The sequence below is a fragment of the Balaenoptera acutorostrata genome, chromosome 8 (genome assembly GCF_949987535.1).
Source record: "Balaenoptera acutorostrata chromosome 8, mBalAcu1.1, whole genome shotgun sequence".
Taxonomy (NCBI): domain Eukaryota; kingdom Metazoa; phylum Chordata; class Mammalia; order Artiodactyla; family Balaenopteridae; genus Balaenoptera; species Balaenoptera acutorostrata.
This window is the reverse complement of record NC_080071.1, coordinates 32924157-32948091: the sequence shown is the minus strand read 5'-3', so window position 1 is coordinate 32948091 and position 23935 is coordinate 32924157. Positions and strand designations below refer to the sequence as shown.

Genomic DNA, 23935 nt, shown 5'->3' with positions numbered 1-23935 from the left:
AAAGTTACAAGATAAAAATCTAAATACATAATTTTAAAGCTTTTTATGATACTTCATAAAAAAATTACTCATTAAGAATGCTGACACCCTTATCAAAAAAAGAATATAGTGGAATATACTGAAATATTATTAGTCTACCAAAGAGTTATTTTTTCACTTCCTCAAGATTAAATTTTTATAAGTACACAGGATTTTTCTATTAAAAAAGCCCTAAGGAATCCAGAAAATTTTAAAAATCTGCTCTCATCTACTCTCAAATTCAATCCATATTAATGTGAGACAAGAATAAAATAGATGACTGAAATTCAGTTAATACAAACCTTATCCATGTATTTCAACTTTCTCCAACAAAACTTTCCCTAAAATGTTAGCAGTTAGACTGAACAATCTTAGTTACACACCCTTCCACTAAAAAGCAATGAAATTACCTCAAGAGAGGGCAGGAGGTATTGATAAAGGCAAAGATCAGGGACAACCATAAGATGAACAAACCATCAGTGTCTGAATAATCAAGTTTATTGTATCCCAAAATTCAAAATAATTATGTTGTCTTTAAAGAGGATGGCTAGTGGAGATGTTTTACAGGCATCTTAATTGCAACTAAAAAATTTCAGGTGCCACTGGAGAGCATGTAAAAGAAAAAGAATGGATGATGAAAGATTAATATAATGGCAAAATTCTAACAAGCAAATAACTTCTAAGCAGATTTGCTGTGGCTTCTGACCACCTAAAAGGGTATATTTTTCATATGCAAAAATAATGCTACATAGTAGAGCCTACAAAACTCAATTATGATATATTATATAATAACCTCAAAACAATACATCTAAAACAAAAATCTTGGGCTTTTCCCACTTAAATCTACTTCTCCCATGTTCCCCATCTCAGTGAATAGTACCACTACTGCTTAAGCAATGGGATCCTCCTTGTTCCTCTTTCCCTCATCAATCACATTTAATTCAACAGCAAATGCTACTGGCTCTACCTCCAAAGATACATCCTCAACCAGACAACTAAATGCAGTGTGGCCTATAACACTGCAACATTCTGGTCTCCCTTCTTTCACTCTTGCCCCCTACAGTGTGCTCTCTGCACAGCAGCCAGAATCATCTTTTATAAATATAAACCCTATCATATAACCCCCAGCTACTTAAAACCTCCAACGCCTATCAACTACTCTTACTCCATATGACCTAGTTTTGCCAACCCCCTTCAACCATCTCCTACCTTTCTCTCCATCACCACAACGACTTAACAACAGTGATCTTTCTGGACAACAAAAATGCCAACAATGTTCTCATTCAGGGCCTCTGCATACGTTGATCCCTTCAGATTATTACATGGCTGTCTCCTCTTCATTCAGAAACCAGCAAAATGTTTCTTCATACATTAATGTATTTTCATACATATTAATTTGTTTATTTAATATTTGTTCACTGACTGCTCCTCTTGGCAAGAAGGTAAGCTTCATGAGAGCAGTGACTTTGCTTTGTTTGCCACTAGGTTCCTGGCATCAAGAACACAGAAGGCATTGTGAAATGAACATTCTCACTGCAAACTGAGAAGAGGCAAGCCCATTCCTCCCACATCTGCTACCCATTCTTTTTTTATAAGGGGAAAAAGAGGTCTCTGCTTGAACGTGTAATTTAAATAAATGATCTTTGACCATGAAGCAAATAAATAGTCCTACAAAAAGGCATTATAAAAGATTGATTCCTTACTCCTAACACAGTACTTCTAAATGGAGAAAGCTGGTTTTCAAGAATGGAACAATTAGAAGTCAATGCAAATACATAGCTATTTTCACTGCACATAATATTTGAAAGATTCATCAATAACTAAGTCAATAGTTCCTTTGGAAGAAATCGATTCAGCACTACCAGCCGGAACTTAAAAAAAAACAACAAAACAAAAAACCCAAAACCAGCAAACCCCTCAAACAAAAGTGAATTTTGTACAACACAAGAAAAAAAACCCACCACTGCACTTTTAAAGAGTATCTAGCCAGGCTTGAAAATTTAACAGCCTAATAAGAAATATTTGATTATAAAAAGCTCCATTTTACTAAGTCTGTGTTAAATGCTAGTTTAGCTCCATTTTACTAAGTCTGTGTTAAATGCTAGTTTATCTAAGATTAAATCTTTTCAAGTATCAAATCACCACAACTACAGTATTATTCAGAATCACTTTTATATCTGCAAATTTTCAAAAATTTCCAAGGGACACAAACCACTGAATAAAACAAATATTAAGTGCAGTTACATATTATTTATCTGACAAGCTTAGTCATCTCAAACAGAGTGGGAAATGGGAACAAAAAAAAGTAAGTGCTCAAAGTATTTCTGACACTGAAGTTGAATAACAGATATAAGAGACTATTTTAGACCTCTTTATGCTATATACGATTCATGTTACAATTCCATTAAGTTTACTAATATGGTATTTTTATAAGGGGACTGTTTGCAAGAGGAAAGTCCCTCACACCAGCAGTAAATTGAGAGCTAATAGCATAAAAGTATGGGAGCAGGCAAAAATAAATACACATTGTAAAAAACAGAAATAAAAACTAATAAGCACAAGCGCCTGGGCCCATTTAGAACAGGTCATAAACAGTTCTATAATCACATCTTTTAAGAGGGTATTACTATATGTTATGCATACTATGACTAAGTGATTCTCTCCCATGTACAATACGAATCATTTATTGATACTAGTTGTGGGACTTTGGGCAAGTCCTTTACAATAAAAGAAAACCAAAAAGAAAAAATAAATAATAAAAAGGGGGCAAATCAACCAATGCAAGTAATGAGAGAAGGTTTTACAATAAAAGGGTGGGGCACAAGGTTGGCAAAAGGCTTAAGTCAGAAATTTAAAGTTAGTTAAAGCCTTGATAAAGTTGGCTTCAATATCTTTAAATAGGAATGCCCAGGAACAGAACAAGTCTAAAATATATAATTTTTTGGGACTTCCCTGGTGGCGCAGTGCTTAAGAATCCGCCTGCCAATGCAGGGGACACGGGTTCTAGCCCTGATCTGGGAAGATCCCACATGCCGTGGAGCATCTAAGCCCGTGCGCCACAACTACTGAGCCTGTGCTCTAGAGCCTGTGCTCTGCAACAAGAGAAGCCACCGCAATGAGAAGCCCGTGCACCGCAATGAAGAGGAGACCCCGCTTGCCGCAACTAGAGAAAGCCCGTGCACAGCAATAAAGACCCACTGCAGCCAAAAATAAATAAATAAATAAATTTATTAAAAAATAAAATAAAATACATAATTTTCTGAAGGTCTCTCAGAGATTCACGTCCATCCCAAACATGCCAAAGACACTCACCGCATCCCAACATCCCCCAAAGTTTCCAGGATCAACTCAAGTCCAAAATCTCATCATTTAAGTTATCTAAATCAGGTATAGGTGAGACCATGGGTATGATACATCATGGAGCAAAATTAAAATTCCTTTCCACCTGTGAAACTAGAAAACAAGTTATCACTTCTAAAACACAAGGGCAGGACAAGCATAGGATAAAAGTTACAGACTGTCATTCCGAAAGGGAGAAAATGGGGACTTCCCTGGTGGCGCAGTGGTTGGGAATCCGCCTGCCAATGGAGGGGACATGGGTTCGAGCCCTGGTTCGGGAGGATCCCACATCCTGTGGAGCAACTAAGCCCATGAGCCACAACTACTGAGCCTGTGCTCTAGAGCCCGCGAGCCACAACTACTGAGCCCACGTGCCACAAATACTGAAGCCCACGCGCCTAGAGCCCGTGCTCTGCAACAAGAGAAGCTACCGCAATAAGAAGCCCATGCACCGCAATGAAGAGTAGCCCGCGCTCACCTCAACTAGAGAAGGCCCACACGCAGCAACCAAGACCCAAGGCAGCCAAAAAAAGAAGTGTCTTTTCCACAAATATTTAAAAAAAAAAAAAAAGGGGAGAAAATGGTAGGAAGAAATAAGTCACCAGTACCAAACAATTTCAAAATCCAGCTCATCTAATCCATATTCCATTAGACCTGGGAATACTGTGGCCTGTGGGTCCACCCTCTGAGCCTGAAGCTCCACCTTCAAAACTGTTCTTCCTTTTTCTTGAAAGGTAGCACATGTTTGCAGCTGAATAGTGCTATCAGCCTGTTTCCTGCCTATAGAATTTTAGAAGTCCATTAGCCTTCCCTCATTCTGTCAGTCCAAACTGGCCGTGTTTCTGCTGATATAACACTCTCGAAAAACCTTGTGGGTAATCTGTGTATACCATGAAGGTTCATGTCAATAGACAAGACGGTCCTCCACAGATGTTCCCTGAATTCATATCATAGAATCCAATCCCTATTCCTGGCTTTGTTGAGATTACTGAGGAGAACAGTGAGTCACATGCCTATCTCTTCAGCAAAACAAGATTACTTAGCCATACTCTTGGCTTTCTCCCCACAGCACACTTCCCTGACAATGAATCTTCTAATTTTAGTGTCTTCAGAACAGGCTGAGAATCTCCCAAATCATCAAGTCCTAGATCTTTTTTGCTTAACAGTTCTTCCCTCAATTTCTCTCTTTCCTCTCACATTTTACCAAAAGCAAGAAACTAGGCCAAAGCTTCAATACTTTGTTTTGAAAACTCCTCAGCTAAGTATCCAAGTTCATTGCTTACAAGTTCTCCTTTCCACATTAATGCAGGACACAATTCAGCTAGGCTTTATACAACAAAGATCTCCTTTCCCCCAGCTGCCAATAACATGTTCCTCATTTCCTTCTGGGCCCTCACCAGAGGCACCTTTTACTGGACTGTTACTAGTACTAGAAGGCATTCCTATTTCTATCAACATTGTCTTTTATAATGATATAGTATGTATTCTCTAAGACGATAAAAAAGTTTTCTCTCCCACGTTCCTAACTTTGCTCTGAGTCCTCACCAGCGGTGCCTTTAACATCCATATTTCTACCAACAGTTTGTTCAAAGCAATTTGCTTTTTCTATCATGTGTCTCAAAATTCTTCCAGTTTCTACCTATTACACATTTCTAAAGACATTTCTACAGTTTTAGTTGTTACAATAGTATCCCACTTCCTGGTACAAAAATCTGTATTAGTTTCCTGTGGCTGCTGTACTAAATTATCACAAACATGGAGGCTTAAAACAACAGAAACGTATTCTCTCACAGTCTAGAGGCAAAATCTAAAATCAATATCACTGAGCTGAAATCAGGGTGTCATCAGGGCCACACTCCCTCCAGAGGCTCTGAAGGAGAATCTGTTCCTTGCCTCTTCCAATCCCTGGTGGCTACTAGCGTTCTCTGGCTTGTGGCCACATTACTTGGCCTCTGTGGTCACGCTGCCTTTGGTGGAGCCATAATTCAGCCTGCCACAGATGCATACGCTTCATACTCTCTGCCTTTACCCTCTTTTGGTTCATTTGCTTCAAATAGTTTCATAATGTAATCAGCTTAATTATCCATGTTCATAAAGGAATATATATTAGGAAATTTGGGATTAGAAATATAGCAAGAGAAACTTTAATAAGAAAATTGTACATGAAGTAAATGCAGAAAATTTAGCTAGTTCCCTCCATCTTATTTAACTTTTGGGAAAATAAGTACTTTTAATGTCCAAAATAAAAAACGAAAGTTGGTAAATAAAATGCAACTCTGATCAAGTGAAGGTTTTTATGGAAAAGGTCCACTCAGGAAACAGATCAGGCTAAGGACCATGATCACAGGGTTAACTGGAATGACAGGCAGACAATCATTTCCATAACTAAATATTAAATATGTGGTTTTAAAGCTGCTATATAACAGATTCTCTCCTCTCTCAAACCTTTACATCTTATAAACTGTTTTTATACTCAATTGGAAAACAGTTAAAAATAAATTTATTTCTGTTCTTACCTCTACACAGTCAAAGTTCTCATCAACTTTAGATGCATATTCAACACGGAACATTGTTGACAGGCTACCAGCAATATAATATAACAAGATCTTCAGACCCTTGTAACCAAAAGCAGTTTCACTAAAAGGGGAAAAACAGCAGTAATCTAAGACCCGAAAATGAATCTTTACAAAGTCATGACAAAGTATTAACCCTACATATAAACAAGTTTAACTTCATGGGTAGTTTCAAGATTTTAAACTATACTTATTAAAAACAAACACACAAACAAAGCATCCTGTAATGAAACTGTGCCTCCGCTTTCCTCATTTATAAAATGAGAGAATAATAACACCTACCTCAAGGATGTTTTATGGGTTAAATGAACAAGTTAATACATGTAAACTGTGTATAATATTGACTGGCACATTGTACAAGTATACTACAGCTACTGTTGCTGCTCTTACTGTTGATACTACTAGGAGGCATTTCAAATCAGAGACAAGTAATGTTAAACTGATTCCTGGCTAGGCAAGCAGCTAAGACGTAGCCTTAGCCCAGTGCTTCCAACTTACCACTTGCATCCATCACCAACATCCAGAGCTGCTGAAAGTGGTGAGTGATAGTACCTGTCTGATCACACCCCACTTATGAACTCAGAAAGCAGATCTGGAGCTGCTGCTATTTTTTTCCAACCTTGCTCCCCGCTACCCATCTACGCCTTGCTATTCCCTTTTTCAGCTTAAAAAAAGTCTTCTAGGACTTCCCTGGTGGTCCAGTGATTAAGAATCCACGCTCCCAATGCAGAGGGCATGGGTTTGATCCCTGGTACCCAGAGATCCTGCACACTGGGCCAAAAAAAAAATCCAGAATAGGTAAATCTATATAGACAGAAAGTAGATTAGTGACTACCCAGGGCTAGGGAGGGTAGGGGAAAGTAAATAGATTAGTGACTATCCAGGGCTAGGGAGGGTAGGAGAAAGAGGGAACAACTGCTAATTGGTCACAATGGGAATTCTGGTGAGAGTGATGAAAATGTTCCAAAATTGGCAGTGGTGATGATTGTGCAACTCTCAATATGTTAAAACCCATGGAACTTTACACTTTAAGAAGCTGAATTGTATGATAGAGGTTCTTTTTTTTAAGGTGAATACTGAAAGGGTGCTTAAAAGAAGCAGTGTCATTTCCAGATTTCTGTCTAGGCTACCAAAACAAAATATGAGCAGTGTCCATTCTAGGACTCTGAAAATTATATGTAGTAGAAAGGAGTGGCAATGACACTAGGATCAAGATCAATGTCATGGGTCCCAAGATACAGAGTTATCACGATTATGTGATTGTCATCTGCCTACCTTAGAGGAGGGGTATGCAAGCACACCACTTTTAATGACATGCAAAGTGAGTGTGCAAAATGCCATTAAGAAGTGGTACCTGTGAAACTAGATCCTACTCACTAAAATATTACCATAGGAAGAGATTTTAAATAGCAGTAAGAGGAAGAGAATAAAATAAAAAGCTCCTTAAAGACAGAGATACAAAGAGAAAGCATTCTTATTTTTATGGTGTAATAAAACCTGTTTAAAATATGAAAGGCTCAAATTTTGGCACAAATCAATATATAATAAAATTCAGTTATTAATACTTAAAAGCACATAAAATGCCTAATCTGATGTATTAATAAGAAATTCTCAACAAACTTGTTCCATGAAGAGACACTTGTCAAGTTAAAAACACATTAAATAAATATATCCAAAATGTTGAAATAATGCATAGAGAAAATAGCAATAAGAGGGAATATTTTAAATGTCAACTATGTCTAAACACCCTTTCCTACTAAAAAAAACCATGGTTCCTTGAGAATATGCCCGACTCCAGAACTAGCAGAGGAAGTACAAGGTGAATGTGGAACACCTTATTGTATCACAAGGTAACATGTCCTCAAAATGATGACGATATATCAAAAGGACTCAAAAGCCAGTTTGAAAGAAGAGCCACTTGTTGAATCTGGGATAATTTGAGCATCAAATTAATAACAGTAAAAGATTATAACCCATTAAGTTAAAAAAAAGAATCCCTGAGTCTATTCTGATATAAACAATACATAAGGGGAAGAAGAGAAGCTGTTTTTTATAGTAGAATGCAAACTAATAACTGCTGAAGGTGTGGTAGAGTTAGAAAATCGCCATTTTACAATCATAGTAAAATACTGACAGGAATCATTAACAGTTTTAAAACTACTGAGCGAAAGTTTGATGGGAAACAGGATATTGTCACTCTCAGACTATCTCCCCACAGATTACATATAAATAACAAAGAAAAGCCCATTAACCTTTTAGTGGGGAAACCTGACAGATACCTCTAAACTTAATGACCCAAGTTAGCTTAACCAAAAATGGGACAAACTGACATCATGGACTTTCTGATATGACACACTGAGAAGGACATAATACAACTTCTGTTGTGGTACTACAGAAATATGCATTATCTGAATTTAATCATGAAGAAACAATCAAACGAATCCAAAATGGTTTATAAAACTAGCCTATTCTCTACAAAAATGTCAATGCCATGGAAAACAAAGTCTGAGGAACTGTTTCAGACTAAAGGGACTAAAGAGAGATGACAACTAAATGCAATACGTGATTCTAGATTGGATCCAGGATGGGGAAAATTGTTATAAAAGAATTACTAGGAATCAACTGGCAAAGTTTGAAATGTGGATTATATTTTAGAAAACAGTACTGTATCAATGTTAAATTTCCTGAGTTTTGATAATTCTACTATGGTTACTGTCCTTGTTTTTAGGAAATACATACTAAAGAATTTAGGAGTAAGAGAAGATATATCTGCAACCTACTCTCAAATGGTTCAACAACAACCTATCAATATATTTATATAAGAGAATGATTAAAGCAAATATAGCTAAATGTTAACAACTGATGATTGTAGATAAAGGATATACAGAATATTATTCTTGCAACTTACTGTAGATTTGAAATTTTCTTCAAAATCAAAAGTTAAAAAAACAAAAGGTGACGGACTATTCTAATAATGTAATGAAGGTATAGGAAATTAAAGAATTGTGCTGAATAGCCCAGGACGTATCTTTAAAGTTGCTTCTGAAAATAAATTTCTCTTAATTGCTTATTTACTTGTCACAGAATAAACCTGAGCTTTCCAGATTTAGGGGAGTGTTTTCTAAAAGAAGTATAGGGCTTCCCTGGTGGCACAGTGGTTGAGAATCTGCCTGCCAATGCAGGGAACACGGGTTCGAGCCCTGGTCTGGGAGGATCCCACGTGCCGCAGAGCAACTGGGCCCGTGAGCCACAACTACTGAGCCAGCGCATCTGGAGCCTGTGCTCCGCAACAAAGAGGGGCCGTGAAAGTGAGAGGCCCGCGCACCGCGATGAAGAGTGGCCCCCGCTTGCCACAAGTAGAGAAAGCCCTCGCACAGAAACGAAGACCCAACACAGCCAAAAATAAATAAATAAATAAATAAATAAAATTTTAAAAAAATAAATAAATAAAAGTATAGCAAAATGGTAGGAAAAAAGGAGTAGTTATGAATATGGGCTCTGCAGTCAGACTGACTAAATCTGAACTTCAGCCATTCATATGCCTTAGGCAACTATCCAATCCCACCAATGTTAATGTTAGAAATGATAATACCATTGCTAAGATTATGAGAATTAAATGAGATAATGTACCTATAGCACTAAATGATAGGTATTATATAGTAGATTGGTGTCTCAATGTAAAAAATGCCATTCTAATATATATTTTAAAATAAATTACATGAAAAATAACAGTAAAGAAAATAAATTCTCATTTCTAAATTTAAAAAAAAAATGTTTTTGCCATACTAATTTGACAAATATCTTACTAAGTTACTTACTCATCCCCAAAGAGTTGATGGGTATATTCAGGAAAGAAAGTTCTAATGTCATTCTCAAGATCTTCAGGAAAACGAACTGTTTAAAAGAATTAAAAATATAGAGATATTAACAATATTAAAGATGACAGGTATTTCCAGTTTGAGAATTTCAGTATAACTAGGATACAGTCAACATTTTTCTTATGTAAAATGTCACTTTTCCATTATGTGATTTACACTGGATTCTCATGAGAAAAACAAACAATGAAAATCAGAATATTACTTTGAGTGCTTCAGCGTCAAAACCGTACTGATTCTAAGAATTAGAAAACTAGGCATGACAGAGTCATCTGATTTAATTTTTACTTTTCTGGTATGTTTATACACAATGCAAAGAGTAGAAGAAAACAAAACCACAAAAGCACTTTGAGATGAGAAAAGCTACAGTACAAAGGAAACAAAAACAAAGTGCTACAGGAAACATTCTGAGAACAAGAATAATTTGAGTTTGAGGAAGCTCATAGCATCACATCATTCTTTATGACTGCAAGATGATGATGTTTATGTTGTTCCTAGTTTTTTTCCTTTTCTTTTTTGCTATTAAAAGTAACGCTGCAATGACATCGTTAAGCGTGCTATACTTTTACAAGTATACATAGGGTAAATTCCTGGCAGTACAAGTGCTGAAAAAAGTTCTGAAATATTTTTGCAAATACTGCTTAAGTGCCCTTTAAAATACCATAAATACACACCAGCAGCTACTTAAACTCCTTTGTTTCTCCCATGTCCCTGAGAATACTCTGTACCCTCAACTTTAATTTCTACCAATCTAAGATGGAAATGGGTATCCTGTTATTTTTATTTGCATTTATTACGAGTACTGATATTACTGGACTTTTCCCCAATATAATTTATCTTATGAAGAAAAACTACCAAAAAAAAAAAACCCTTAAGCAATTGAAGAATTAAAAGATAACTGCAGATGAAAAGTTTCTAACACTGTCTTCATAGAGCAGGTCATTCACAGGGTGCCAAAGTTATCATCTAGCAGCTTACTGATTTACAAAAGGAAAGAATCTTTTTCACTGTAGAGATCTGGTGGCCACCATCTTTCCAAGTGATCTCAAACTTAGAATCACTCATTGTGGGACAGACCAACAATATGTGCCTCTTGATTCAATGCAACATAATGCATACAGTATCACCTATGAAGTTTTCTTACTGAAAAATTTTATCCTAGCTCTAATCCAGCTTTATATACTCCAATTTACAATACAGAAGTAGGGGAACAAATTAAATACCAGCAAAAGGAAATAGACAAATCCAGAATGCAGATTTGTTTAATAATTCTATGTAATGACTTTACTCTTCCAAATAAATCAATGGCATAGGGAGGGAAAAGTTCCATGGGTAGGAGGGACTGTTCTGGATTAAAAGAGATTAAAGAAACACCCAACACAATGCCTGATTCTTGAGTGGATTCTGGTTTAAATCTTTTTTTTTTTTTAAGCCACTGAAGACTTTCCAGAACAACCAGGGAAACCAGAAAATTTCATGATACCAAAGAATTACCACTAATTTTCTTAGGTGTGATAATTGTATTGTGGTTATATATGTGCATATTCATATATTAGGACATGTGCTATGAGCAAATGCATGATGTTCAGAAAGCTACTTTCAAATAATTCAGCAAAAATACACACACATTAAAACATATATGGAAAATGTTAATTGTTAAATCTAGGTGTAGGATATACAGGTATAATCCTATTCCCTCAATTTTTCTGTGTTTGCAAATTTTCGTAATGAAAATTGAAAGAAAAAAAAGGCCTGGGCAAATACAGCAAAATGCTAAGATTTGAAAAAGCTGAGTGATGGAATCACAGATATTCATTAGTTGCTTATATTTTTTGCATGTCTGTAATATTTCATAATAAAAAAATAAAGTAGTCCAATATGTCTAGATTCATTAACCTAAAAGTTCCCAACTATTGCATCTCTAATACTTTAAAATGTCTGGAAGTCTCTAGAAATTATTAAAAATTAATTTCAAGCTACTGCTTCTAACATATATAGCACTTTGGTAATGATGGGTAAAGAGACATGGATAGAGAAAAAGACAAGTAATGAATAGGAAAAGTGTCATAAGGTTAGTTATGATAACTATTTCTATAATTTGGATTGGCCTTCTTCCAATACCCACTCCTGTCATCCAAATTAGTGAGGTTTTACTATTTTAGCATGGAATTTAGTCCACAGAAGATAGGAACTAAAAGAAAAAGTAAAGTGATGAATCTTTTAGTTAAAATGAAGTAAAACTCAAATAGCTTAAGGCAAATATATACTTAAATATTTATTGACTTGAGCAGATTTGGTTAGATTTTAAATATAAGAATCCAAGAGAAACTCTTTAAAACCAGTGCTATGTAGTTAATAAAGGATTCTTTTACTATCCAATAAGTGAAGTTTTTATATCAGTCCTTATCGTGAAACTTGAAATATGAAAACTTGTTTACCGTACGACCTTTAACCACACTGGGCAGATTTCTAAAAAGTTGCCTATAAGTTCCTGGGATTACACATTGAGAAAATACCATGGGTTAAACTTGATGGAGATTAGAATGAAAGTAATCTCCTCAAAAGAGGGTTTTTAAGGTAAAAAGCCCTGGGCCTTAGACAAAAGGAACCAACAATTGGTGCTAGGGGCACAAAGAATGGAGGTTAGTCCTTTTAATAGACGGGACAAATGTGAGTTTTCTATTCTCATTTTAGAAACCCTCAACACTTATACAAATGTAGTAATTACTACGAAAGGAATGAAACCAGATCTCTAAATCTGCCTACTCTGGGCATATCAAATAAACAGAATCATAAAATATGAGGGCTTTTGTGTCTGGCTGCTTTCACTTAATATGTTCTCAAGGTTCATCCATGTTGTAGCATGTACTAGTAGCTCATTCCCTTCTCATGGCTGAATATTATTCTACTGTACGGGGATGCCGTATTTTGTTTATACACTCATCAGTGAACGAACATTTGGGACTATTTGAATAATGCTGCTATGGACATATGTGCACAAGTTTTTGTGTGAAATACATTGTTATTGGATATACAATTAAGGAGGAGTCACACACAAAATAATAATATGTTATTAATAATATTATTAGTTGTCACTTGCACATTTACTGTGTGCCAGGCAATTTGTTAAGGATTTTATAAACATTATTGTAGTTAATCCTTGCAAGAGCTATACAAGGTAGGTAACATTACTACTTCCATTTTACAGATGAATAATGCAAAAAAGAATAATTTGCTCAAGGTTACAAAGTTGGTAATAGTGAGTTTAAGGTTGACTCAATCTGACATATATATGTACATGAGAACACATACGAAGTGCTGTTATGTCACTAAAGCAAGAGAGCAAGCAAGCAAACCAAATATCAAGCAATAGGAGAATGATTAAATAAATTATATAAATGTGAAATGGTTTATATAATCATTAAACATCATGTTACTGAGATATTTGGTGACAGAGAAAAATGTTCACAATGTACCTACAGTTAAGTGAACAGAACATGACACTGTGACCTGAATTTTATAAAAGAGAAATAATATAAGTGAATATATAATATAATTTTAAAAACTAGAAAGAAATATCGCAAATTACAATACTGAAGTAGTTATTCTGGGTGACAGAATTACAGGCTTAATTTTAATTTCTTATATTCTTCAGCACTGTTCAAAATTTCTGCAAAATATGCATTATTCCAATAGAGAAACAGACAATATAAAAACTGAAGTAATTTAAAATAAGCACTAAAAATTTTCTTTCCAAGAAAAATTATGTCACTCACATCTGTGGAGAAAAACGGAAGATCTGGGCCTGGAATACTAAATGGCACCTTATTGCCAACATAGGACCTGCAATGAATTTTCTTTTTGAATATACATCCTATTGTTTCTACTCCTATATATATAGTTCCTATATTTCCTAGTTCTCAGAATCACTTCTGTAATTTTTGGAGGGACAAAGAAGCATAAAAGAAGATACATTCCACATATGTCTTATTAGCCAAAAACAAAATTAAGAAATCACCAATGCATGTTAATCAATTTTTAAAGTTTAATTAAATACTTAGGCATTTAACATATGTACAACCCACTGACAGTTGCTCATATTGCAGATATAATGGGTTCTAGCTCTCAAGCAGCTTCAGAGATGCCACATATTCCCCACTGTATCTAGTTGTACTCTAGACTATAAGTTTATTCATAACCCTGTGTTCTTTAAATAACTGAAATTTAAGTGCTTTGGCCAACATATATTTTCCTGAGTATACTAAATTCCAGAGCTATGGCAGAAATAACACATGAGCCTAGAACATCTTGTTCCAGAAAGTAATTAAAAAACAAAGTAATCAAATAATAAAGAGGACATGTAAAAAAGACACAGAAGCCAACTTGATCTGGCCTCCCACTGGTCAAGTCAGGGACAAATTGACCACCAAAATAAATGATAGTAACAGGTTATAATTCATTAAATAAAATAGGAAATAAATGAAAGAATTGAAAGTTTAATGAAAAACTAATAGGATGCAATGAGATCTGCACATCACTTCTGTGATAGTCCTACCAAAGATGTACAATCTGAAATAAACGGTAAGCAAACATGTGCCAAACCCAAATTGAGGGACATTCCACATAATAACTGGCCTGTAATCTTCAAAGTGTTAAGGTCAGGAAAGTCAAGAAAAGACTGACAACTGTTCCAGTCTGAAGGAGACAAAAGAGACAGCCTGGAACACTCCTTGAGATATCCTTGAGATATCTACATGATTCACAGATTCACTTTACTTAGCATCTACTCAAATGTCACCTTAGTTGTAAGACCTGATCACTCTCTATTTTCTCCATAACACATATCACAATGTGTCATGTATTTAACATGTCTGTTTCTCATAACAAGAATGTAAGTTCAATGAAAAGAGGGACTGTTTGTATACTGCTCTATCTCTAGTGCCGAGATAAGTGCCTGTCACATAGTACACCTAAATAAGTATTTGCTAAATGGTAGTAAACTTAAAACAAAGATCATCTCAGTAGAACTAAGAATACACTGTATTTTTGTAATTGGTCATAGGGCTTTTTAGTAGAATTTAAAAGAGCATACTGGAGAGTAAGGGATAAGGGAAAACAAAACACACATTACATAGGAAAAGAGGAATGAGAAAGTGTAAGGAAGCAACAGAAAAAAGATGACAAAAGCAACAAACAATAAATGTAATGGAGATAAACTGGCTAGATTAAAAGAAATTTTACAAATCAAATCCAATATGTTCTCTATAAACGACATGCCTAAAAGGAATGACAGGTTAAAAGTAAATGGAAGGACAAAAAAATGTAGCATGTAAACCACAAAACCTGAAAATGCAATCTAAATTGTATTAAGGCAAAAAAAGCATTAAATGGCCTAAGAGGACAACCTCTTCAAAATGATTAAGGTGAATTCTTTCAAGCCTTTAAGGAACAAGTATACCTAATGCTTTAAAACTGTTGAGAGTAGGAATGGTAAAGTGGGAAGGCCATGAGAAATAGTTACAAAGAGTACAAAAGCTGACCTTCACCTCCCCTAAAAAGAAAGCAAAGAGGAGAAAAACACAGACCAAGCTCATCTATAAACAATAATGTAAAAATATTTAAAGATAATATAAAATAGTCTTCATCAAAACAAAATATCTCGAGGTATTGAAATGCAAGGATGGTTCAAAATCTAAAGATTAAAAAATAAAATTATTTAAATGTTATGTTTTACATTGTATATAAGATAATATAATCAAAATTATTTCCAGGGAAACCAAAATGGCACTCAGTAAACTCTAATATGCATGTTTGAATAAAAACTCTTGGCAAACTGAAAAATACTCTCCAATGTAATAAGCCAGGATCAAGTTTAGTGGAGAAATAACGAACCATCATCATTAATTTAAGGAAGAGGAATGACGGCTATCATTTTTTAACACTGTTCTGAATGTGCTAGCCAATGCAAATTGAAAAAAGTAAGAGGTATATATAGAAAAGAAAGTGAATTTACTAAAATGTTCAGATGCTACGATTGCATGCTTGAGAAAAACAAAGAAAATCAACTGAAACCACTCTCCAAAACAGTAGAAGAATCCAGTAAGATTATCTGTTTCTAAAATATATTAAAAGAACGACAACAAAAATATATTAAAGACAAACAACTCAATTAAAAAATATGCAAAGGGGCTTCCCTGGTGGCGCAGTGGTTGAGAACCTGCCTGCTAATGCAGGAGACGCAGGTTCGGGCCCTGGCCTGGGAAGATCCCACATGCCGCGGAGCGGCTGGGCCCGTGAGCCACAGTTGCTGAGCCTGCGCGTCTGGAGCCTGTGCTCCGCAGCGGGAGAGGCCGCGATGGTGAGAGGCCTGCGCAGCGCGATGAAGAGTGGCCCCCGCTTGCCACAACTAGAGAAAGCCCTCGCACAGAAACGAAGACCCAACACAGCCAAAAATAAATAAATAAAAATTAATTAATTAATTAAAAAAAAAAAAGTAACTGAAGTGAAAAACCAATTGAGGACACAAAACAAGGCAAAAATATTAAAAAAAAATGCCTTTATAAAAAAAAAAAATATGCAAAGGATCTGAACAGATACTTCTACAAAGAAGATACACAAGCAGCCAATAAGCACATGAAAATATGCTCAATGTCTTCAGTTATTAGGGAAGTGCAAATTAAAACTGCAGTAAGATGTCATTACACACCTACTAGGATGGCTATATATAAAAAAATAAGAAGAGCTGACAAGGATGTGGAAAAAGTGAAACTCATACATTGCTGGTGGGAATGTAAAATGGTATAGCCACTATGGAATATAATTTGGCAATTCCTCAAAAAGCTAAACATAGAATTATCATAGGACCCAGCAATTCTGTTCCTAGCTATATAGCAAAAGAACTGAAAACAAGGACAACAGACAACTATATCTCGATGTTCACGGCAGCATTATTCACAATTGCCAAAAGGTGGAAACAACCCAAGTGTCCATCAACAGATGAATGAATAAACAAAGTGTGGTATACAACAGAATATTATTCAGCCATTAACAGGAATGAAGTTCTGATATATGTTACAACATGAAACATTTGCTAAGTAAGTTGAAAATATTATGCTAAGTAAAATAAGCCAGACACAAAAGGACAAATATCCCACTTAAAAAAATACCTAAAATAGGTAAATTCATAGAGATAGAAAGTAGATTAAAGGTTACCAGGGGCTGGAGGGAAAGGTGAATGGGGAATTACTGCTTAACAGATATACAGAGTTTCTGTTTGGGGTGATAAAAAAGTTTTGGAAACAGATAGTGGTGATGGCTGCACAACACTGTGAAGGTAGTTAATGCCACCTAATTGTATACCTAAACATAATTAAAATGACATATAGAAAAAAAGATTCACTCTTTCTACAGTAACCCTAGAGCACTGGACCCGTGTGGGAAAAGTGTGCCTATCAATCCCTCACACACGAAGTGAAAATAGCTTGCTATGGGAGAAGAATCTTGGGATAAACCTTAGTGGAATTATTGGTATGCAGTCAAGAGTTAAAGTTATCCCATGTGTCTAGTACAATGCCTGTCACATGGTAGGCTTCAATAAATATTTCTCCAGAGAAAGTAGAAGGGGAAGGGAAAGAGGGAGATAGGAAGAAAGGTTGGTTTGAGGGAAGCAAATTATTGCTGCTGACTGTAAGGGATTAGACTGACCAAATAACCCAGTCAATTTTAGTTCTGTCAAATATGTATAAAATTTATGTAAACTAGATTTTGATGTGGGAAAAAGATATATATTAAAAATTATTTTCCATAGTTCTCCCATACACAATAAAGATAGAAAATATAATGGATGAGGAGATCCCATTTATAATAGCAGTAAAATAGATGAAATACCTTGGAATAAACTTAAGAAATGTTTATCATCTGTACATAAAATTTAAAACTCCACAGCTAGACATAAAAAAAGACCTGAAAAAATAGAAAGACATTCTTGCTATTAGAAAGGAAGATTCAGCAATGTAAAGATGTTGATTCTCCCCATATTAAACTTAAATTTTAATAGGATCTCAATTTTAAAGAAATCAACCAAAGATCTCTTTGGAACTTGATAAAATGTCCCTCTAGAAGAAGACATTAGAGAAAACTTAGGAAAACTCTTAAAGAAATGAGTGGGACCTAGTCACACCATATACTAATCACAACATTTATTGTAACAGTACACTAATGGCTCAGGGAAAAAAAAAAAGCCCCAAAGTAAACCCAAGAATATATATAATACTTTAGTATGATTAAAAAAGAAATTTTAATTGTTGAAGACAACAAATCAGCAGCTAGATAATTGACTAAACCATCTGGAAAATTATAAAGCTGGATTCCTACCCTATGCCTTATCAAGATAAAGATTCAAAGGTTTCAATTTAAAAAAAGAAAAAAAATCAACAAATTATTAAAAGAAACAATAGATAAATCTTTTCATAATCTTAGAGCAGGAAGGACCTTTTTATAAGACATAGTGAAAACTCATAAAAGAAAAAGAAATTTCCTTAGATAAAAAATTTTAACTTCTACATAACAAACTCACCAAAAGTCAAAACAGGGAAAAAAAGTACTTGCAACATATGACCAAAGAAGGGCTGATTCTTTTAGAATATAAAGGATATACTTCTCTTAGGATTAAAAATCAATTTTAATTATCAAATCAAAAAATGGTCAAAAACAGTGGGGAAAAAAAACCTCAGAAAATAATGTGTTGGCAAGGATGTGGAGAAATTGGAATTTTTCTGCACTGTTGGTGGGAATGTAAAATGGAGCAGCAACCAATATGGAAAACAGTATGGAGGTTCCTCAAAGAATTAAAACTAAAATTACAATATGATCCAGCAATCCCACCTCTGGGTATATATCCAAAAGAATTTGAAGCAGGATCTCGAAGAGATATTTGCACACTCCTATTCACAGCAGCATTATTCGCAATAGCCAAGAGGTGGAAGCAACTCAAGCGTCCATCAACAGATGAACGGATAAACAAAACGTGGTATATACATGTAATGGAATATTATTCAGCCTTAAAAGGAAGGAATTCCTGCCACGTGCTACATGGATGAATCTTGAGGATATTATGCTAAGTGAAATAAGCCAGTCACAAGAATACAAATACTGCATGCTTCCACTTATATGAGGTATCTAAAGTAGTCAAATTCTAGAAACAGAAAGTAAAAAGGTATTAGCAAGGGGCTAGCAGGAGGGGGAAAATAGGGATACAGAGTTTCAATTTTGCAAGATGAGAAGGTTCTGGAGATCAGTTGCACAACAATGTGAGTATAATGCTAAACACTACAGAACTGTATACTTAAAAATGGTAAAAAATAGTAAATTTTAAGTTACGTGTTTTTCACTACAATTGCAAATTAAAACAAGAAGCTATTTTTCACCCATCACAGGGGCAGGGTGTTCTGCTTTGGTTTTTTTAATGATAATATGCAACACTGACCAGGGTATAGGTAAAAAGGCAATCTCAAATTCTGGTGTAAGCACAGGTACTTTTTTGGAAGGCAATTTAGCAATGGCTACTAAAGTAGAATATGTTTGTAACCCTTTGACCTAGCACAGTGGTTCTTAAACAGAGACAATTTTACACACAACCCTCAGGAGATGTGACAACGTCAGAAGACATTTTTGATTGTCACAACTGAAGGAGAATGTTACTGGCATCTAGTTAATAGACAAGGAATGCTGCTAAACATCCTACAAAGTACAGAATAACAAAGAATTATCTAACCCAAAATGTCAATAGTACTGAAGCTGAAAAACTCTGATCCAGCATTTCAATTTCTAGCCACACACTCTACAGATCACTCACACAAGTGGGTACATACATATGCAACGATATTTACTGGAGAATTACTTTTAATAGCAAAAGAGGAGAAGGGCATCTCCCAACAGAGAACACTTAAGTTATGATACAGTCATACTATATTACATAATTTAAAAGAATGAGGTAGATCTATATAGTTACAAGGAATGATATTCAAGATACTATTAAGCTAAATAACAAAACAGCCTTACAACAGGATCCTGGTTTTAGAAAATTAATGTATGTACAAGAAAAAAAAACTTAGACCAGTATTACCTTTTTAGTGAGGCGTCAGGGCACCATTATCTGTCACTTTCTTTGTATTTCTGTTATGTTTGTACTGTTTTAAATAATAATAGCTAACATTTATTGTGAATTTCTAAATCAAATTGTTTAAGCACTTTACTTGTATTTAACCTCATATTTAATCTTTACAACCACTATACAGTAAGTGATGTTAACTCCATTTTAAAGATGAGAAACGTAAGGAATAGAAAGTGATGGAACCGGAATTCATGAGTTTATAATTATTTTTTAAATAGCTTTATTGAGTTATAATTTACATCCCATAAACTCAATTGCTTTAAGTGTATAATTCATGATATTTAGTAAATTTAGAATTCTGCAACCACTACCACAATCTAATTTTAAAACACTGCCATCACCCCCAAAACAAATCTCATGCTTATGTGTAGTCATTCTCTGTTCCCACCCTTGGAACCAGGCAACCACTAATCTTTCTGTCTCGTGGATTTGCCTTTTCTGAACATTCATACAAATGGAATCATATGGTATGTGGGCGATGGGGGCGGGGGGCTGTCTGGTTTCTTTCACTTTAGAATGTTTTTGAGGTTCATCCATGTTGTAGCATGTATCAGACCTTCATTCCTTTTTATTGTCAAATAGTATTCCATCACACGGATATACCACACTTTGTTTAACCTCTAACCAGCTGATTGATATCTGGGCTATTTCTTTTGGCTATTGCGAATGATGCTGCTGTGAACATTCATGTACAAGTTTTTGTATGGACAAACATTTTCATTTCTCTTGGGTAGATACCTAGGAGTTGAATTGTTGAGTCATATGGCAAATATATATGTTTAACTTTTTAAGAACCTACCAAACTGCTTTCCAAAGTAATTGCCTCATTTTATGTTCCCATCAGGAACATATGCGAGTTTCCCCACATTCTCCCCAACACTTATTTTCTATTATTTTTATAAGCAAATAAGTAAAAGTAAATATTTTTAAGAGGCTGAGACCACTTGTACCTGTCACTTTTTGCCACACTGAACTTTCTATATGTAAACTCTGCCATCTCTCAAACATCTACCCACACCATGACATAAACCAAGAATTAATAAAATCTGAATGCGTTCAATAAGTGTAGAAAACTAAACATTAAATTGCAAAAACAATACAATAACTATACAAATGACTGCAATAAACTGCTCTTACATAAAATTCTACTTCAAATTTAAAAAGAAACATTATATATACACACACAATACACACGTAATACTACTTAGAAAAGGCATACATACCTAATTTTAGTTCAATTGCTGTGTTGGTGTTACATTTGTACTCTGCCAGTTTCTTCTCAACTGCACTCTTGTATTCAACCAAAAATTTCTCCATAGCACCAAATCCTAAGAAAAAAGGTTTTTAAAAAGTCTAGGTGGAAGTGGTTTAATTAGTCAAAACTACAAATAGGGTTCTCATTAGAACTGGAATAAAGGTAAGACTTATAACATGCTAATAGATCATAGATCTCCATATACTCCTACTTAAATGTACTGAGTATGACTGTCTCATTATAAAACAGAAAAAAGGGCTTCCCTGGTGGTGCAGTGGTTAAGAATCTGCCTGCCAATGCAGGGGACATGGGTTCAAGCCCTGCTCCAGGAAGATCCCACATGCCGCGGAGCAACTAAGCCCGTGTGCCACAACTACTGAGCCTGTGCTCTAGAGCCCACAAGCCACAACTACTGAACCCACGTGCCACAGCTACTGAAGCCTGTGTGCCTAGAGCCTGTGCTCCGCAACAAGAGAAGCCACTGCAATGAGAAGCCTGTGCACCTCAACAAAGAGTAGCCCCCACTCGCCACAACTACAGAAAGCCCACGCATAGCAACGAAGACCCAACACAGCCAAAAATAAATTAATAAAATAAATAAATAAATAAAAATAAATAAAACAAAAAAAAATCACTTTTGAGATAGAGGCTTGTGAACTAGACCTGCTTTACATAAATGACTAAAACTGATAACTAAAATGACAGACTACTGACATTTCTGAATATTTAATATTAATATAAATTACCTGCTAGGATTTATACCTAAGTAGCCTTTTTAAAAGAAATATAAAAAGGATGCTACTGCTCCGCTAAGAATCAAGGTGAGAATGTCCTTTGATAATTACAAGATAGCATTTTATTTCTAAAACTGAAAAAATTCCACCCAGAGTACTTCCAGATCAACTATTAAAAAAACCAACAATGGGGCTTCCCTGGTGGCGCAGTGGTTGAGAGTCTGCCTGCCAATGCGGGGGACAAGGGTTCGAGCCCTGGTCTGGGAAGATCCCACATGCCGCTGAGCAACTAGGCCCATGAGCCACAATTACTGAGCCTGCGCGTCTGGAGCCTGTGCTCCACAACAAGAGAGGCCGCGATAGTGAGAGGCCCGCGCACCGCGATGAAGAGTGGCCCCCGCTTGCCGCAACAGGAGAAAGCCCTCGCGCAGAAACAAAGACCCAACGCAGCCATAAATAAATAAATAAATAAAAATTAAAAAAAAAAAACCAACAACAGAAAACAGGCATAGAGGGAACCTACCTCAACATAATAAAGGCCATATATGACAAACCCATAGCTAACATCGTTCTCAATGGTGAAAAACTGAAACCATTTCCTCTAAGATAAGGAACAACACAAGGTTGCCCATTCTCACCACTATTATTCAACATAGTTTTGGAAGTTTTAGCCATGGCAATCAGAGAAGAAAAAATAAAAGGAATCCAAAGCAGAAAAGAAGAAGTAAAATTGTCACTGTTTGCAGATGATACGATACTATACATAGAGATCTTAAAGATGCTACCAGGAAACTACTAGAGCTAATCAATGAATCTGATAAAACAGCTGGATACAAAATTAATGCACAGAAATCTCTTGCAGGGCTTCCCTGGTGGCACAGTGGTTGAGAATCTGCCTGCCAGTGCAGGGGACACGGGTTCGGGCCCTGGTCCGGGAAGATTCCACATGCTGCGGAGCAACTGGGCCTGTGAGCCACAATTACTGAGCCTGTGCATCTGGAGCCTGTGCTCCGCAACAAGAGAGGCCGCGATAGTGAGAGGGCTGCGCACCGCGATGAAGAGTGGCCCCCGCTTGCCGCAACTAGAGAAAGCCCACGCACAGAAACGAAGACCCAACACAGCCATAAATAAATAAATTAATTAAAAAAAAAAAAAAAAAGAAATCTCTTGCATTCCTATACACTAATGATGAAAAATCTGAAAGAGAAATTAAGGAAATACTCCCATTTACCACTGCAACAAAAAGAATAAAATACCTAGGAATAAATCTACCCAAGGAGACAAAAGACCTGTATGCAGAAAACTATAAGACACTGATGAAAGAAATTAAAGACGATACAAACAGATGGAGAGATATACCATGTTCTTGGATTGGAAGAATCAACATTGTGAAAATGACTATACTACCCAAAGCAATCTACAGATTCAATGCAATCCCTATCAAACTACCAACAGCATTTTTCACAGAATTAGAACAAAAAATTTCACAATTTGTATGGAAACACGAAAGACCCCGAATAGCCAAAGCAATCGTGAGAAAGAAAAACGGAGCTGGAGGAATCAGGCTCCCTGACTTCAGACTATACTACAAAGCTACAGTAATCAAGACAGTATGGTACTGGCACAAAAAACAGAAATATAGATCAATGGAACAGTAAAGAAAGCCCAGAGATAAACCCACGCACATATGGTCACCTTATCTTTGATAAAGGAGGCAAAAATATACAATGGAGAAGACAGCCTCTTCAATAAGTGGTGCTGGGAAAACTGGACAGCTACATGTAAAAGAATGAAATTAGAACATTTCCTAACACCATACACAAAAATAAACTCAAAATGGATTAAAGACCTAAATGTAAGGCCAGACACTATAAAACTCTTAGAGGAAAACATAGGCAGAACACTCTACGACATAAATCACAGCAAGATCCTTTTTGACCCACCTCCTAGAAAAATGGAAATAAAAACAA

General features: G+C 35.6%; 2 protein-coding genes across 3 annotated transcripts in view; one reads left to right on the top strand and one right to left on the bottom strand.

Annotated features, from left to right (window-relative positions):
* The window catches only part of SLC25A12 (solute carrier family 25 member 12), a 185385-nt gene that overhangs the window by 38594 nt on the left and 122856 nt on the right, over positions 1-23935 (top strand). The window lies entirely within an intron of this gene.
* The window catches only part of HAT1 (histone acetyltransferase 1), a 48681-nt gene that overhangs the window by 21471 nt on the left and 3275 nt on the right, over positions 1-23935 (bottom strand). For both annotated transcript variants that reach the window (XM_007183273.3, XM_007183274.2), the window contains exons 2-4: positions 21200-21304; positions 9749-9824; positions 5874-5994 (exon numbers count right to left, since the gene is read on the bottom strand). In XM_007183273.3, the coding sequence (XP_007183335.1) occupies positions 5874-5994; positions 9749-9824; positions 21200-21304 (302 nt within the window). The remainder of the gene's footprint in view (positions 1-5873; positions 5995-9748; positions 9825-21199; positions 21305-23935) is intronic.